The sequence below is a fragment of the Alligator sinensis genome, unplaced genomic scaffold (assembly GCF_000455745.1).
Source record: "Alligator sinensis unplaced genomic scaffold, ASM45574v1 scaffold1014_1, whole genome shotgun sequence".
Classification (NCBI taxonomy): domain Eukaryota; kingdom Metazoa; phylum Chordata; order Crocodylia; family Alligatoridae; genus Alligator; species Alligator sinensis.
In genome coordinates, this window is record NW_005842692.1 from 599,876 (window position 1) to 619,212 (window position 19,337).

The 19,337-nt window shown below is 41.8% G+C and overlaps 1 protein-coding gene across 1 annotated transcript in view; it reads left to right on the plus strand.

Annotated features, from left to right (window-relative positions):
• Positions 1 to 19,337, plus strand: part of NBEA (neurobeachin) — an 827,350-nt gene that overhangs the window by 579,733 nt on the left and 228,280 nt on the right. The window contains exon 39 of the mRNA XM_025215995.1: positions 9,077 to 9,141. Coding sequence (XP_025071780.1) covers positions 9,077 to 9,141 — 65 coding nt within the window. The remainder of the gene's footprint in view (positions 1 to 9,076; positions 9,142 to 19,337) is intronic.

Sequence of the window (19,337 nt, forward strand, 5' to 3'; positions counted from 1 at the left end):
GTCACCTATGCTTTGTATGATTTTATCCCATGTTCCAAGCAAGCCCCGGTACTTGTTCATTGTTTTCCAGGAGGATGTTGCCAGTCACTTTGCAGCTCCCTTACTATGTGGATAAGCATGTACAAAGTGAGGAGCATTTAATAGAAAGTGGCCCAAAATATAACCAAAGAACTAACAATAGCTACTCAGTTTCTCTTTCTATTCTGTCACTCATCAATAGCTAGCTGCAGAACCTGGAAAAACATGGTTGAGGGATATATATTTCTCTTACTTCTGCTAGCCATAGGAAATGAGTGTGTATGGGGAGGAAGTTAAAAGTAATGGTAAAAGAACTGGAATTTTGTGATCCCTCTCTTCATTCAGATTAATAGTGGGAGGTTTGCTTAGATTTTATTCCTTTTCTATCACCATTCACTAGAGACATAAGACTGAAAGGAACCTTCTAGGTCCAATCCAGTCCCCTGCTATTGAAAGCAACTGTCATATAATCCAATTAATATATTTATCAAACTCTGTCTTAAAACCATTTTTACATTCCCCACTCCTCCCCCACGGATGGAAGGCTTTGTAACGCTTTCCTTAATCTGAATGGAATTTCCTCTGAGTTTTGCTTTAAAATTTCCACAGGAGTGGTTCAGAGCATGGTTTTGAAGATATGATGTAATCAGTCATTTAACAAACAACTTTGCAGTATGAAATTGAAACCAAGGGCAAACCACACAGAATTCATAAGGATTAGAAAGAGAGTTGTATAAAATTAGATAAACTATGCTCCCAGAAAAGGTGATGGTGATCTTACAGACTTCATTTTCAATCATATTCAAGAACATAAACAAAATAACTTGCATAGTTAAATTGTATCTATGCCAAGAAATTATTCTTAAAATACAGTAATGAAAGAATTAAGGAATTTAACTGGGTTATTAAAATCTCAGAATGAAAGAATCAGTGGCAAAAGAATGAAGAAAGAAATAAGATATGCAGACTGATGAAGTTAGGACAGCAAAAAAGAACTACAGTAAAGCTAAAATTAATTGAGATTTCAACTCTTAGCAGAATGAGAATTGAGTGACCAATTGCTAGAACTCAAGATACAAAGCCATTTTAGTTTTAGTCCTAGAGACTAAACAATAACATGCTTCATAATATAAACTTCTGAGACCTTTAAGAATCTCTAAATTAATTTGTCAGAATACTTCCTATGTTGAATCTTAGTATTGAACACTAGTATTTACTTTTTACTATTACCAAAAGATTTTAATATGTATTTTCCCATAGTGTTCGAAAGATAATAGCAAAAAGTATAAGGAACTGACAAACAAACAAGACTGTCTGCTGTGCTGCTTGGACCTCTGGGTTGTGCTCAGTCCTCCCTGCCCCCAACAGAAGATGAAGCCCTTCTCTTAGGAGCAGAACTGGTTGCTTGCTCCTTGAGTCAGGGCCACGGAGTTCTAGGGAAAGTGAGAGATCAAAAGGCTGGGGTCTGAGCAGGAAGAAACCTGGGCTCCCTCATGCTGTACAAGCTCCACCTGGGCCAGTTTCAATGGACTCTCTCAGAGACCAGATAAAGCAACAGCAGACTTGAGACCCCACCCCCACCCCCGGAGGTGACACAAGCAGCAGCTGTGGGTGCTCTCCCCACATCACTGTGGAAAAAGTGGCAGTGGCGGCAGCAGTGGAGTTCTAGCACCTGCTCATCCTCTGAACTGGACAGCTGGAAAAGGATGCATATCCCTTCTCCAAGGGACTGGAAGTGGGTAGTCCCAAGTACTTAGATTATACCAGGATTGGATAGTGGCCTCTTTGGGTTTTTACAAAAAAAATGAGGACATTTAGGAAAATATTTTTTGTATTTGGTATTTTTTTATTGTTTATAATATGTGACCTATGAATGGTAATTAAGCTCCTCTTGATAATATTTTCCTGGCAAAAGGATGTAAAGCTTTGTAGTTCTTTAATATTACACCTTTAGGTAATCTGGCACCTTACTGCCCCCCTCCCTGAGGGTCATACTCATCATCTATCATCAAGCAAGAGATGCAACCAGAGAGTATGTCTTGTTCCTTGGGATTCACAGGGAAGATCCCTTCTCCTAGAGAACCACACGGCTTTCCGTTGCAGATGCAGGAGAGGTGGGACTCCTTTGTGCTTAACTCTTCAAGCAAAGGGGTGTCTGTTTGGGAGAAGGGTGCCTGTGTTTATCTGCTGTTACATAAAGAGAACTCTTGTTAGGATGCCATTGACATCCACCACTACTACACACAGTTACTATCTCAGATTGAAGAAGGAGGGTATTCGTGTCTCTGAATTTTTGTTTGCAGGCTCAGGAAATGTAGACCTGCAGAACCATTTAAGCAGTAAGGTAAATATTTGTGTGGTTAGCCCACACTGAGCTCTGTGCTACCATATGTAGACCGGACAATAGAACCTGGATCAGTTATATCCAGGTGGTTTTCAACCCATTTAATTTGTAGCAGGTTCCAAAATTTAGGATAAGTCATGAAGCTGTTTCCTACAGTTTTACTTCTAAGTGCACTTCTTCCCCACTTAGCTGTATCTCAACAGTGGTCCTGCACAGCTGCTTGGAAAAGCAAGGTCCTGTGAAAAAAAAGCTGCACCTAACTGCTAGAGCCACTGCCCAGCTATTTGCTGCAAATCTGTGTGCCTTTGGTTATTTTACAAACTATCATCTTCACTTGTGGAGTAAGAAACCTAACCCTGTGAAGTATCCAAGTTCTACTGTACTTGAACTAGCTAACATAAAACTAATGCAAGTATGTGTGCACTACAGTATTGGCATAGACTGGCTTGGGCCTTTAAACTTTTTGCAACCCCAAGGACTAGAACGATTTTCTTAAATTAAGAAAGATTCTGATATAGTTGTATTTCTTCAGGAGCTGCAGGTCCTAGGCATATTCTTCCTTCTTGATATATTCTAAAGTATGCTAATAATTATATACAAGAAAGTGCATTAAAAGAACATTAAGATTACAAAAAGTTGAGAGAAAAGAGTACAGGAGTTGAGAGAAAAGTCAATTCTAGGTCCCAGCCCATGCATTACCCATCTGAAAATACCTTTTTCTCTTAATGAAACTTCTGCCATATTCATTGTTCTTTCCATATGCTGAATGATACACAAATAAAATGTGATTGATTGTGTAATGTAAATATGGTATCATAATGCATATACACAGAAGGTGGAATTTAGAGTTCGTACACAAATTCTGGCTTTTTCAATAAGGCTGTTTTCTTTACAATATTTATAGAATCTTAAAATCCTGGGCTTAGAAGGGCCCTGAAGGGTCATTTTGTCCAACACTTCTGCACAGATTTCAAGAAAACAGTGGGGAACAACTAGGGTACATGACAAGGCAAGATGCATGACAAGCCCTAGGGATGGGAGTACAAAGTGATTAGTCTTCATCCCTGGAACAGCTCTCCAGAGTCTGTTGTTTAGTGGTTCAATCACACAGAGGGCTGTCTCCAGGGCAGTGTGTGGGCATGCCCATCTCCTAAGGCACATTCTGAGAGTACTTGTCCCAGAAAGGAGCAGATATGGTGTGCCCTCAAAATACATCTCATAATCACCATGGCTTGCTGAAAAGACATATCTTCCTACTGTAAGAAATTGCATTTGAGTAATAGGCTTTTTGGCAAGCACCTCCTTTGGACTTTTAAAAATTAATAAATAGGCTAGAAAACAGGTAACTATCCATCTCTAATATTGAAGCGGTATGGGTGACCCACTGGAAATGCTTTATTTTCCATTTAGTTGCTCATGACCCTAATGCTTTTGTGCAGTGCTGGGATTTTGTTGTTCAAAGAGCAGAGTGAATGACTTAGTTTAGGGTCCTCTCACCTTTGAGTTAATGCTGACCCAATACAGGGCTAAGGGGCACTCTCACCAATTTAGCATCTACCCCAGCAGTGTAGGACAAGGAAATCCTGCACTACTGAAAGCAGCAACCAAAATGTTGTGGGTGCAGTGTATGCCCTGTGTCCTTCATAGGGACTGGAAACTAGGGCTATGGAAAACAGCACTATTCCGCTTCAACTTCCATTTTGACATTTCAGTGGAACAGTGTTTCATTTCAAGTTTTGTTTCATTTTGAAAGAACTGTTCCGTTTCATTTCATTGAAACTGTTTCACTGTTTCAACTCTGTCTTGATGTTTCATCCATGGACTATAATGGGGAAGCATGAAACTGCCTTTAACTTTGTCATTTGTAGCCTGATTTGGATGAAACTTGCAGGGATTGTAGCCCCTTCTGTGGGCACAAAGCCTGCCAGGTTTCAAGGAGATAGGTATAGAGGTTTATGGGAAACTGCACCTCAAGGTGCTGACAAGCAAAACTGTCACTTGCTGGCAGCAGCAGACCCCTGTCATCTGGCGGGTAGATCCATAGGCTTGTACAACCCGGGAGGGCTGCAGGCCTGTGCTGGACTCCTCCCAGGGGTGCAACCCCCGATCTGCCTGCTGGGATGACAGGACGTTGCTGCTGCTGCTTGGGACCGGTGCTAGGTGCAGCCTGCACCTAGGACTGGGAAGATTGGTGCTGCCACCAGTTCCATGCAGCAGGAGCAGCCTCCTATGATCTGGCAGGCAGATCAGGGGCCCGCACCCCCAGGAGGAGTCCAGCACAGCCCCTGCAGCCCTCCTGGGGGTGCAGGCAGGCCCCCGATCTGCCTGCTATATGACAGGAGGCTGCTGCTGCCAGCTGGGGCCAGCAGCAGCACCAGTCTTTCCGGCACTGGGTGCGGGCTGTGCCCAGCGCCAGTCCCAGCATGCTCTTGCTGTTGACTGGGGCCAGCGATTGTAACAATCTTCCCAGTGCTGGGTGCAGCCTCCTGTGATCCAACAGGCAGATTGGGGACCCACACCCACAGGAGGGCTGTGGGGCTCTGAAAGACTCCTCCCAGAGGTGTGGGGGGGGGCCCCAGTCTGCCTGCCGGATCACAGGAGGCTGCACCCAGCACCGGGAAGATTGTTACAATTGCTGGCCCCAGTCAGCAGCAAGAGCATGCTGTCATCTGGCGTGCAGATCCAGGGACCTGCACCCCCCCGGGAGGGCTTGGGGCTGTGCCAGAATCCTCCTGGGGGGCATAGCCCCTGGATCTGTGCTGGATGACAGGAGGCTGCTGCTGCCAGCTGGGACTGGCACTGAAGCCTATCCTGGCTTCAAAACTCAAAATGTTTCAAAACTTTCGAAATGTTTTGAGTACCCTTGTTTCATTTCAAAGCTCTTTTGAAGGCTTTTGTTTTATTTTGATTTCACTGTTTTGAGCTTGAAACTTATCGAAACAGCTTTGAAACAAAACACCCAGTGAAATCTCTCACAGCCCTACTGGAAACATATTCTATATGCATATTGTAGTAGTTACAGGCAGATAGGCATATAATATTCGCCCAAACTTTCTGAAATAATTTGACTAAATTGATAAGTTTTGCCATATTAAGAGGCCTGTGTTCTGTTCCAGTTATGTAAGGGGTGACTTTATGCACTGTTATCTTATTTGTAAGGTTGGTAAACGTGAGACACTAAGATCATGAACAGGCATTTGTTTCTGGTGGCAGAAACATCTGAGAAATTGGTCTAGGAGGGGCCTGGAGCAGTGAGCCTACCCATTCCCCTGCCCAGGCATACTGTGGCCTGGGAAAGTATGGGAACTCATTGCTCTATTCACTTACCTCTTGGATTAGACAAGGGGAAAGGGAGTTTCTCCTGAAAGGGAGATCTTCCAGAAGAGGCACATTTCTCCTGGGAGAAATTAAATGGCTGCTTGGATGCTCCTAGTTTCTACTAAGAATGCAGCGATTGTCTTGGTAGAAATATGATGCCTGTACATGGCCTAAGCTTTGCTCAGTAAGATGGATTATTAGAAGGAGCACAGATAAATCTCGGTGTACTTCCATTGGGTAAGCAAAAGGCACTTCATTGACACAACTGCTATCTTCCAGGTAAATGTCAAGATCCTGTCCAAAGCATTGGGATGCTAACATCCTTCCTCAAAAAGCTGAAAACATTTTTAAGATTAGTAGAACAGGGCTTTTTTTAATGTTGTTCTTGAATATGCCTGCATCATTTACATAAATATGTTCAGCATAAGTCAAGTGCGTAGAAATGTCACCTGAATAGTTAGGCAGATTTTTTAAATTTGGGGTTTAAAATAGGAATTTAAAATGGTGAGGGGTGGAGGAGAACTATTGGACAGTTTCAAATATAAAGTAATGAGCAAACATATATTTTAGCCAGTCTAAGAAGGGAGGGGAAACTGCTGGTCAGGAGTGCGCTATAAGTGTTACAATCTAATTGTATCTGCATGATTCCATAGTGATTCAAATGTGACACACTAGTTCAGTCACTCAAACTTTGACCCAAAATGAAGCAGTGTGTGGAGTGGCTTAGCTATGGTTGTATTGCTACAGAATTAAACAGATGTAACCCTCACATCATAGCAGCTTGTATTGATATCCTTTGATAGGGCATAGACCATGGATGGGCAAAATTTGGCCTGTGGTCTGGATCCAGTCTGATAACTTATTGGATCTGGCATTTATGAAATTCTCCACAAACGTTATTTGTAAGTGTAGTAATTTTCTAGAGAGCTGTTTTTAATTTGTTATATAAAACCTTGAAACTTTACTAGGGATATGGTGGGCTTTGGTAACCAAGGGATTTCCTAATGAAACATTGGGTCTTTTACCTTTGAGCCCATGATGGACAGAGGGCAGGGTGTGTTATCTGTGAATTGCTATTCGGTAGTTGTCCGTGAGCAGAGGTAGTTCACTGTGTTAGTCTGAAGTCAGTCAGAAGGCAGGGTAGATATGCATCTTTATAGACACACACACATATCCCCCTCCCCACCTCTGATTGCCAACAATTTATGACAGACCTTAAAGTTTATTTCCTCTGTAGCTGTCTTCTCATTCCCCTGATACACCGCAGATACATCAATGGTGTCTTCATAATATGGACACATGGGAAGAAATCTCTAGAGACATTTCACTAAGATTTTAATAACTTCCACATCTCCATCAAGCTAACTCTGGAATATTCCACACAGCAGATTGATTTCCTAGACACTACAGTGAAGGTTTGCAGTGGCTACATTGCCAGCACATTGCATCAGAAACCTACCAACTGCCACAATTGTCTACAGCCCAGCTCTGCATTATAGCAGGATCTGCTCTGACCCCACCACCTGGGGCGAGCACCTTAAGAATTTAGATCAGGGATTCTTACAGTTCCAAAACAATCCCCAAACTGTAGACACTCAGATCAACAACGCTAGACTTGAACCTTGCTCCAGCCTGCTGCAATACTAAACTCAGGACAAAGACAGCAGAATCCTTCTGGTTGTCACATACAGCCCCTACCTTGAACACCTAAGACGCATCATTAATGACCTCCAACCCTTTCTGGAAAAGGATGACTTTCTCAAAGGAACCTTTGGGGACAGACCTGTCCTGGCTTACAGACCGCCCACCTCAAACAGGGTCTCTCAATCAATAGACTAACGGACTCCCATCTTCACCAAGGCACTAGGCCTTGCAGTTTACCCAAATGCCTGCCGTGTCCCTACATCAGTGCATACCACATTGTCACTGGACCTAATAACAGAGTACAACATCCAAGGTTCATTCACCTGTAACTGTACCAATGTCATACAGGTCATCCAGTGTCCTTCTGCTCTCTGCATTAGACAGACATGATTATCTCTACATATAAGAATGAATCTGACATCAGCAGCAAAAAGACACAAAAACCTACGGCAGAATGCTTCAACCTGACCTGAGGCTGGCTGTTCTCAGGCAAAAAGATTTAAAAACCAGTTTGAACAGGAAACTGTGGAATGAGAAATCACTTCCACAGACCGGACTGTGTTAAGCATGGTTTTAAAGGGGACTGTGGATTGTTATCTCATTACCTGGATTAGTTTTTGTGACCCTCTTTGTTCCTATTGGTTTACTACTTGCTTGCCTTTCTCTCCTAGCACTGCCCTCCTGTCCCTTCTCTCTTTCCCCTCCCTTGCATTTTGTATTCTAATTTCTCTGCCCTTCTTATACTCTACCTTCTGCATGTCCTTTCACAGCATCTGATGAAATGAACTTGGGTTCATGAAATCTTGTGTTCTCTCTATATATATCTTATTTGGTTAGTCTGTAAAGGTGCACCTTGCTTTCTAGCGGTCTTCATTTCTATTTTCTATTTTATAGATCCATATCACAATCACCTCCAGCCCCTTAGCTTTAGTTATTAGCTGTCATTGTCATGGTTTTTAGCAGAGAGGACTGAATTTAAAAAATTGCTTTCTTGCCCCTTGACGGGGTGAGTTAAAGAGACGATGGCACTGAAATGGAATGAGCCAGCTTGCAATGCTATTGCTTGTATGTTGTACCTAATATGTACATTTAGCAACTTTTGGGAGGCTTAAAAGTTCAGGAAAAAATAATTAGTTATTGTGACAGAAGAACAAAGAAAAAAGAGTGTTGTTCTGCGATACAGAAAAATAATCTGTCAGAAGCTTCCTTGTACTGTTAATGTTAATTTTGAGTTATATATTTTGAAATCATACATAATTACAGTTATAAAATTTTAGGTCAGTCTCTCACATCCCCGCACCCCTCAGAAAAATGAGATTGGGAGAAAAACTTTGTTTGAATTTAAATTCTAATCCCAGAGCAGTTTTGACTGTAGCCTGGGTCTAGTTTAGTCATTTGGGAATGCTTTTTCTCAGGCTCTCTTAATCTATCATTGATTTTATTTGTGTTTTTAATATGGTTTTGTGGTGTTTTCTTGATCTCTTTTTATGACTGAGATTAGATATTTGCATATTTTTAAATGAGCTATTTTTTAAAATTAATTATTGCATTGGCTGCTCCCCTACCACTGGCCAGTTCTTCCTATTATCTGTCAGAAGTAGAAAGTTGTATCTTAAAAGCAAAAATATGTGGTGGACAGGCAAATTAATACAACATTTTCAGATAATCCTTAAACACTCATCAAGGTCAAATTCAGGCATGCTTCTGAAACCCCTTTCTGTTTTTTAACCATGTTACATTTTATCCCTTTAGGAATGGCAAAATTCTATTCAGAAGAATGCAGGACTTGCATTTATTGAGCTCATCAATGAAGGAAGGTAATTAATTTTACAGCTTTTGGACAAGTAGTCATTTTGCATTTTATTCCACTGGGTGATAATACTTTCTCACCATCTGCTCCAGAAAGATTTGAAAAAAGGCCTTTTTAATTAAAAGAGATTTACTGAGTATGTACTCTACATAAAGAATATTTAATATAGTGATATATAACATGTTAGATTTGTATTTATTGACTAAAGAAACCTTGAGCTCTGTGTAGAGATTTAAGGTTTTATTTGAGATTTGAACCCCACCATCATACTGAGTAGCGAGGCTGTTTTACACAGAGGATCTAGAAAGCCAAATCTGTAAACCCATCTGCCACTCCATCTGTCTTAAGAGCACCGTATTTGTTGTACAGATGCACTTTATACACTAGTTCATGAGATATTTTATCTAGGGTACTTGATGCTAAGGTAAAATACATGGAACATCACATTTATTTGAGCTACCTAGTTTTGCAAGCAGTTAAGTTACCTTTTTATTAACACTAGAATAATTTTAATATTGTTTCTGTTGGTGTCTGTTTTTATCTTTTAGTCTACACCATAGTTTTTCAGTATTCTATATCATTGGGCTAACTGACAGTGGATTCTCATAAGGCAGATGTAAGCATCAGCTCTGACATGTAGCTTCTCCTGGCCAGGAAGTAGAATCATTTTAAATCTAGACATCTTATCTTGTGTGATATGAGATGTGGTGCTGAATGCAAATCTTCATAATAAGATCCCTGTTGAAGTGTTTTGGCCAGTTTATTTTATACTCTCATTTTTTATTTCATTTTATGTATCTATTAACACACTGAAACATCCCACATATATTCAAATAATATTTTTATTGAAGGAGGAGATTTTTATCCAATTATAATTTCACTAGTCCATCCTTGCATCTTTTTCAACAGATGACTAGGGAACAACCATGAAATAAGAAGAGAGAATAGGAAACAGGGCTGTTTATTATTCTAAGAATAAGAATTCTTATTCTAAGAATAGGAAACAGGACTGGGAGGTTGTGGAATCTCTGTCCTTGGAGGTTTTTAAGACCCAGCTAGGCAGAGCTTTGGCTGGGATGAAATAGGTGGGGATGGTCCTGCTTTGACCAGAGGGTTGGACTAGATGACCTCCTGAGGTCCCTTCCAACCCTAACTTTCTATGATTCTGTGACTGTCTGGAAAATAAGTGTATGCCTCTGGGGCCAGATTTTCAGTTGATATAGATTGGCTTAGTTACTTCAGAGCAGTAGAGTTTATAATAATATCTACCACTTGAGAAACTTAGGCCATTCAAATGATATTTCTTTTGATCTGGGACTATTTGCTTGTACGGCATCTACCAAAATGGATGCTAATCCTGATGGGGTCATGTACTGTATAATACCACACTATAAATATAATGATGATGATGATGATGTTGATTGCCCCTGAATTAATAATAAATCTGGGCTCAAAAATACTGTCCAAGTATCTTGCCTTTTTTTTCTCATGGCTTTTAAAACTTACCCTTTTAGCTGAAGAACTGGTTTCATTATTTTTGTTTACTAGAGTAATCTCTTGTAAAAATAGATCTGATTATTACACACTTGTTGCTGATAAAGTAACAGTGGTGAACATATCTCAAGTCTGCTTTTAAAAAAAATCATAATTAATTACTGAGACACATCAGGAAGCTCTATATTCCCAACCAGCAGTCAAATTCCAGAAACAAAAATGAAATGATATAGTATTCAAGAACTTTCTGCTTCGGTCTAGTGAAGTGATTACCAAATCAAACTATCTGTAGGTACATATTGCTTAACATATTTTTGTGAAAGGGATGTGTGTGCATTGCATTACTAAAACACTTGCTGTCTTCCACTGTTAGTACATCAGTTTTTAATTTATCCTTATGGGGATAAAAATAACAGTCCATTAAGTGGAAATTGTTATAAATATTTATTCAACTTAATAGCTAAACTTGTGAATGCGATTCATCAATCATAGCTAGAGAATGCAATTGTGCAGTTGTCAACAATTAACAAGACATAAACAGTTGATGAATGTGCAGCTGAATTAAAGTGCTCCCTAGGACAGCCTGAAATTATAAACTGGATCATTTAAAGGAATCTAACAAAGGATCTTTATAATTAAAACAAAGCAGGGTTAATGGGATGTAAAATTGCATATAATCACTATGCAATAATGATTGGATTTTAAATTATTAAAGTACAAAATAGAAGGTTAAGGATAGTTTTCAAGACTTTGTGGATTAGATTTTCAGTGATTCAGTTAATAAATCAATAGTTTCATTCATGTATACCCTATTTGGCTTTGCCTTTAAAAATTCAAGGGAGGAGAGTTACAATTTTTATCTAAGTTTTACACCTTTGTATGTTCAAAATGTTGATATTTAAAAACCTCCTACCTGAGTGTCTGACTCTTTGTTTTATCTGAATTAAAACATTTGAACGTGATTATGATTTTTGATTGTATCACTAGGGGTGGGGGGTGTGTGTGTGTATGTACGTGTATTCACTAGAAATATAATGAAACAAAACATTTAATTATGCTAATTGTTTTCACTTTGTGATTTGAAGCCTTAATACACAGCTTCCTGTCACTTGATGAATAGTAACCTGCTCTTAAATAATCTGTTTTATTACATTTTGGTATGTTTTTATTTAATAATGGTAGCGTTATACTATAGGGGCTATAGAGACCACTTTAATTTATGGTGTCATGACTTGCATAATAATCTGGCAAGTGCCTTCCTAGTTTAGGAGTATGAGATAAGGACCCAAGAACCCCTAAATTTAATCCTTAATTTTTTGCTTATTCCCTCTGAGTTTTGACAGATTATATTACCTCTATGTCAGTTATATCTCAAAAGGTTCCTATGAATTTGAGTTAATGTTTAAAGAAGAAAAAAATGTTTTATGATTGCTAAGTATTGTCAATAGGCATTCTGTGACATTTTTCAATATAGTAGCTTCCAGCTATAACTTTAAATTTTATATGTGCAAAGAAAATTCTACAGGAAAAAATAAAATTAAATATCAAGTTGTAAAATAGTATTGTCTCTGCAAATTATTCTAATATATTCTACTTCTTGTACCTCTGAACATTGGCTTTCTGCCTCTTTTAATTGGTCTCCCCTAGGGAATGTGTGGTATTGATGGTATGAGCCTCATGTGAGTCCCATCCATAGCTATTAAGATGCTCCTTAAAAGTTAGAATTTCAGATTTGCATTCATTTGTCAAAATATACATGTTAAACTATATGGAAAGTCATTGGCTTTAAGCCAACCTATGGATACCTAAGAGTGAAAGTAGTGAAATTACTGAATAAGGATATAAATGCATACCTGTGAAAATTATTTGACACAAAAAGTTTTGTAAATAATCTTTCAGGGCATTATGAAAATGACCATTCAAACTAAAGCAATTATATCTGCTATTCATCTTCAAGTATGTGCCAGTGTGTGTCCCACACTAGGTGCACTTAAGTCACATGCCTATAACACCAGAGTATTTTTTTTTGTAGTGTCCATTGGGGCCATGCATATACCCGGTGCCATTTCGTGTTTCCATATGAGGGCATCAAGAGAAGGATGGCAGTATCCATTGTCAGTTCATCTTGCTATGCTTGTCAGCAAGGTAGAATCTAATAAGCATCTGGCCCACTGGTTCTTTGCTCAGTTTGAACTTCCCTAGTATCTTTCAGAATCTCCAGAATTACTTCTGATCTCCTACATTTGACTGCCCTGAGCTGATCTGACTCATCTGGACTGAATTGTAGACACACCACTCCTTAGGATTCCTTACGATAACATAATTGAAATCTATGGACATTAAGCCAATCCTTATCATGCAATGGACTTAGTCCCCCACCCCTCCCTCCCCAAAGGATGAGTACCAGATATTTCCTCTCTAGGGCTATGGCATATTCCAAGTAGATACTTTGTTTTCTCTCTGTGTTAGAACATGTTCATCTTGAGAGATGAGACTACACTTCATTTTCTGGATCAATAAAACAAATGAGGAAATAAACCTCAGAGTCCTGATAGTGGACAAGTCAGTTTCATTTACACCTGTCAAGCAAATAGATGATGAGTAGGATGAGCACAGGAAGAGGAAGGATCCAACTTCTATGCCCCCAACAGTGAAGCCAATCTCAGTATCAGTGTTGATGCCAGCTCCGACACATCCAATGCTGAAGCCAGGCAGCCACCAAGAGGGGGATCCTTTAGTATGAAGGAGGAATTCTACAGAGATCCATGTCCCATCACAAGGTTATATGCTGCTATACCTTGGAAGGGAAGTCCATCAAGTCCTGTACATTAAAGATAAGGATAAGAAGGAGTCTGAAATTTAACAGATTCCTCTGGCTTTGGTTGTAGCTGTGTTGGTCTAAGGACACAGGCAAGCAAGATTCTTCTAGCACCAGATTCCTCTGTCACCAGTTCCAGCTTCACTGAAAACATTTGCCATCAGTCCTGGCCACAGAAGAGGTTAGAATCAGGTTGACCATTGTTGCCAAGATATTGGCTTGTACCTAATACAAATGCTAGTGCTAAAAAGCCCCTTGCACGTTGCTGGTATCTTAGAGTGATTTTTTCCCCTTCATTGTAACTGGTATCTTATACCCATCACTGAGTACACATGCCTCCCCTGAGGTATATGATTAGTCCTACTAGAAGGTGTATGGGCGTCTCTAATAAGTCTGAGCCATGACTGGCCCATCAGGCCTGGCACTGGACTAATTTATATTAGTGGCAGCAGTGTCCCCCCTCCTCCCCCACAAGTACAACTCTGATTTCTTTCCTCTGCCTGATTTGCCATCTGCTTCTTTCTGTGTGCTTCTTGTGCTATATGCTGCTCTCTTCTGTTTCCTGTCCTGTGCTTGCTGGCCAATCTGTTTCCTGCCCCTTCCCTAGTCTGCTGTGAGCCATACACAGAGGTTGCCCTTGCCACAGGTTGGCCACCACTGCGTAAGATTCCTGCCTGCAGCCCAAGTAACCAGATAAACTGTGTAAGGCTCAGTCAGGCTCCTGCTCTTGTAACTGAGTCAGCCACACTTAACAAGCTAATCAAGCCCAGTGGACCCTTTCATCTGATTAGTTCTGGGGCAGCTTTTAAGGAACTATTCTGGCACCTGAGCCTTCCTGTACAACCTCTACTGGTTTCTAGTGCCTGAGCAGCTCCTTTCTTGGTAACATCTCTGACTTTCTTGGTTCCTGACCCTGCCTTTGGCTTGTTCCTGGATTTTAGCTTTGGATTTCCCTGTGGATCTGTTTCTTGGTTCCTCATCCCAATTTGGCTCTGTTCCTGGACCTTGCAGCATGTACTGTCCCTCAAATTTGGTAACTAGGCTTTTGATTCCCAGATCCTGATCCTGGTTTGGTATTGGTTCTTGACTTGTGTCTTCTGACCTCTAACCCTGAAATCCTCAGTCCCACTTCTAGCTTTACCCACTAGTGGACCAGGACACCCTGTTGCATATTGTATTAACTTTGCACTCTTTGTCCCTCTGTTGTAAGGATCCAGAAGTCAGGCTCCACCACTGAGTCTCAGCACAAGAGCTTCCTTATTTCTTAGCTGTTGGATCAAACTGTATCTTCAGAATTTGTGTTCTGAGAGAATTTAAAGAATTCCAGGAGCTCCCTGGGAGAACTTCCAGCATTCTAGAGATCATGAAGTTAGTTATATTGGAGACATCTCACTAGCTAGCTGTTGGGCATGCTGTTACCTTCTTGTCCAGCCACAATCACTTATTAACGTGTAACTCCTCAGTCTGTCCCAAGCTCTGGCCCAAGGTCTATCAAGAACCCATGATAGAATCAACAGCAAAATGAGACAAAAAGAGGCACCAGCTAATTCCTACAGTGTTTTGAGGACCTCGGCACTTACCCCATCCTGTTTTCTTTGGTTGTGTTGGCTGCATAGAAGTCAAAATCAATCAAAAGCACATAGACCCCACTGGCAACCAATTGTATGTTTTAGTTTCATTGCAACTGTATGTGGGTAGCTACTAGGCCTTGTTGGGTACACATGACATTATGTAAAACAAGGTGAAGCACCTTTATGACAACAGAGAGCAGCTTAAGGACATAATTCAGGAATACCAACTGGTAGGCAAGGCAGCTTTTCAGATAACAACAGTGAATACCTCTATCGCAATGGCTAGGTCTGTGGTAAGTGACCACGCACATGTTCTGTACCACAAGTCATAACATTGTCCAAGTAAGATATACATTATGACTTGGCCTTTGAAGGCTCAGGGCTGTTCAGTGAGCAGACATGTAATGTTCTGCACTCCCTGAAGGACTCAAGCTGCACTGCACTCTTAAAGGATTTACAAAAGTGATCTGTATCATGAGCTGTACTGTCTTAATTTCTCAGTGAAGACAGGGCATACCATCCTTCCATTCCATCCCAAAAGAAAAATAATGCTAAGAAATGTCCAAGGTACAGCAGGGCATGGCCTACCCTACCCCTCCTTGGCAGTGAACATTGCTTCTGTTTCATATTAACAAAGTCGGTCATATAGTCAAGAGCTGCATCAGACCCAGTCAAGAGAGCATGATTTTCAAAAGCCTCCTCACTCCAACAGGCATGGCATGTTTGGTAAAGCTCGTTACCTGTGCCCTGGATGAAAAGAGGGTTAGTTGTTCAGGTTTCACTTACTCAAAGTCAAGAACAAGCAGATGGAGATTTACTAGTGGGCAGTAAGTCTCTGCCCTCTTTTAACTGCCTATACTTTGTCCATATCTTAAGATAGTCTCAAATTAAATTATTTTGCTGTTGCATCAACTTTAATGCCTGAAATACAAGTAATTGTGTGTCTCACCATCAGTATAATGAAGTTCCTAAGCATTATCATCAGCTCCAGACTGGCAGGGGGACAGGGTCTGATGTCATCAGTCAAAAAGTAATTATGCAGCCAACAGTTGGACCTCTTGACAGTAGCACACATAGTGGTAATACCTACAGGTATCAGGGCTTCATTGTGTTAGACACAGTAAAAACAAATGACTGCCCTTGTCTCAGAAAACTTGCAGTCTAAAAAAGGAAACATCTTGCAGATGAGTCAAGTGAACAGGCATAAGAAAAACATGTGAAGGTAGACTATAGATGAGATCAATAGGGATGATGGAGCCCCTTTGACATTAACCAGAAAGAACTGATATCTAGTGGAGTCCTTGAACTTGGATCTCATTCTCTCTCAATCTCCCTTAGTTATCTTTTATCTCTCGTTTCACAAGTTAAAAATAGACTTTGGCCCGTGGTACTGGAATTCATGAGCAATCATTTAGTGATGCTCTTTGTATTGTTTTCATTTATAGCATAGGCACCCCGAGAATATGATTGGACCCTTTGACTTTACAACAGTTACAGAAAGCTAATAGCAACAACAGTGAATACTAGTAAATCTCACTGCTTTCTGTTTATTTGCGGCCAGATTATTAAGTGCATTTTGGTGCCTATTAGAATCAGGCAGGTAGCTTCTTTTGGAAATCCCACTAGGCAGCTGTCTCCATCTTTAGGCATCTGAGTCATGCACTCTATGTGAGTAAATAGCCTCAAGACTGGAAAAAAAAGCAAGCCCTTTCCTGGGATTAATTTATCTGAGCTCAGTCTAAGCAATGTTTGTTAAGTACACAGCTTTGTTTGTGGTATAGAAGTCAGTTTGCATATACCTAGCACACTTGCTTTCATGTGCAGCCCTTGCAGTTGTGACTGAGAATCATATGCTCCACTTCTAAATACCACATGAGGAGAAGGATTACAATCCCATGAATCCCACAAGAGTTTGATTGATGAGTAGATCCTGCAAACATAAGGAAAAGGTGCTATTCTTTATCCCCTACTCAACTGTAACCCTAATTGCAGACACAACAGGGACAATCTAGGAAGCCCACTTGAAACTCACTTAGTATTAAGACACCATGAATTTACACAGGAAGGTACTGGAGCTGAAGAGCTTTGAGACTGGTCTGTATAATATTTCTACCCATTCTGTGAAGCTCCACAATGCATATCCTGGCAGACAAAATATCTGTCTTGCACTGTATAAGCAAGCAAGGAGACGCCTGATCATCTCTTCTTTGCCAGGGAACCATCAAGTTGTGGTTAGTACAGTAAAATCCCTGTTATCCTGAATTTTATTAACCGGCACACTCTACTAACTGGAATTTCTGGCTGGGCAGCTGGATGGGGGGAGGGGCAAAAGCTTGCACACGGCGGCCACCACCACCACCCTCTACTCTGCGCTGTTGCTACTCCACGTGTGGTGGCCGCTGCCACCCCCCATGTCCCCTGCTCCACATGAGGCCCCCACACTCCCACCTCCCCCCACTGCTCCACATTATCTGAAAGTCCCTGCTGGGTTATTTCAGATAACCAGAATTTTTACATAACTGGCAAACCCCTTACCCCAGGGATGCCGGATAACAGATGTTACTGTACCATTAATGGGGGGTGTATTCAAAAGCACTACACCTTCCGGGGGGTTAGCAATGACCAAACAGATTTGTTGAGCAAACATATATTGTCATTTTTGAAAGGTCACTATGGAAATCCATCCTAGAATCCATCACAGCAACACCCTATTATAGATGTATTTCCTGCAGTGGATAACACCAAATGTCTGAACTTTCAGCTCCAGAGGAAGCCAGATTCTGGGCTCTCTACTAGACATTTTTCTTCTTGAGTAGTCTCAAGGAATCATGCATGTTTTCCATCGGGTTCCTCTAATCCCCCGTATATTGCAGGGAACGAAGCATTGGTCATTGGGATAGCCTCATAGGGCGTGTGTAGATAAGTGTGCACATGCCTCTTGTGGCATCTCAAACCACTTTGACATGCCACAAGAGGCACACTGAGAATGAAAAAAAGTTCCCCACACTGCATATTGGCAGTTCGGGCTCAAAATGTGATACCTGGATTTCCAGGTATCAAATAAAAACACTCCGGAGAAAAGCAGTGCAAGGCACAGTTCCCCACCATGCCCCAAGGCAAGCCAGGGCTCAGGCCTTTAGAGATGCTCTGGCATCCGGCCAGAGCATCTCTATGGTGCCCCCTGGTGCCCTAGCATACTGCTTTCATGTGGGGGGAGGCAAGAAGGATCAGTGCAAGGTGGCTTGACCCACGTGCTGTCCCTGGTAAGTAGGGACTGGGGGCGGGAGGGCTGTGGATGTGTGGGGGGACGGGGGCTGTGGGGGTGGATGACCTGGTCAGGGGGCGTGGGTCCTCTGCAGGGGCCACAGCCCCCCACACACAGCAGCAGTGGTCATCGGGCACTCAGGGATGGCACACGGGGTCTTTGGAGGCAAGACCTGGCCGATAGCCATGTGCAGTCCCTGTGATCAGGGGTGGGCCCCAGGTGATAGCCTAAGCAGCTCAGGGCTACCTGAAGGCATATGGCCCTATGCTGAGCCAGCCCGGACCCGTGATAAGTGGCACAGGTGGCACCAGGTCTGAGGTGCCATGGAGGCCCTGGCCATAGCAGGCCCTGAGCATCCAGTAGCTACTGCTGCTGCGGGGGGGGAGGGGGGGAAGAGGGGGCTGTGGCCCACATTGGCGGGAGAGCTGTGGGCTCTGCGGTGGGGGGAAGCAGTCTGCGAGTGAAGGGGGTAGGAGTAGATCTGATTTTTCTATGACAAAAAACCCCAAAAGTAAATGCCAAAGTATATAGATTTTTAGAATTTATTTGATGATGATGATAGAGGTACTGGTGGGCTTCCAAATTGCTTTAAACTTGTAAATATATGAATAAAACATTGCCTATCTGATCCCTCTCTATATAGTGGCATTTTGTTTTACTAGTGGAAGAACACTATTTTGGGAATTTTTAATGACAGAATTTGGGTTTCTTATCAGAGTATTTGCAATTTTTAAACAGGGAACACCAGGATCTCTGCTGGTGAGGCAAGTGGTGAGACCCAGGAAGAGGAGCCTGTCCAGGGCCAGTGCTGGGGACCCAGCTGGAGGGCAGAGGAGGCGGCTGACCTCTTGGCCATTAGGGGCCAAGAGGACATGCTTTGACAATTCAAAGTGGGCCACCACAAGAAGCACATCATCTGAGCGATAGCTGCCCAGATGGCAGAGTGGGGGCTCTCCATCTATGCCTGGCAGGCAATACTTCCTTGGGGCCACAGGTCCAAGGGGGCAGATGCTGTCACAGGTGGCAGCAGGTCACATCCAGGCAGCAGCCCCCAC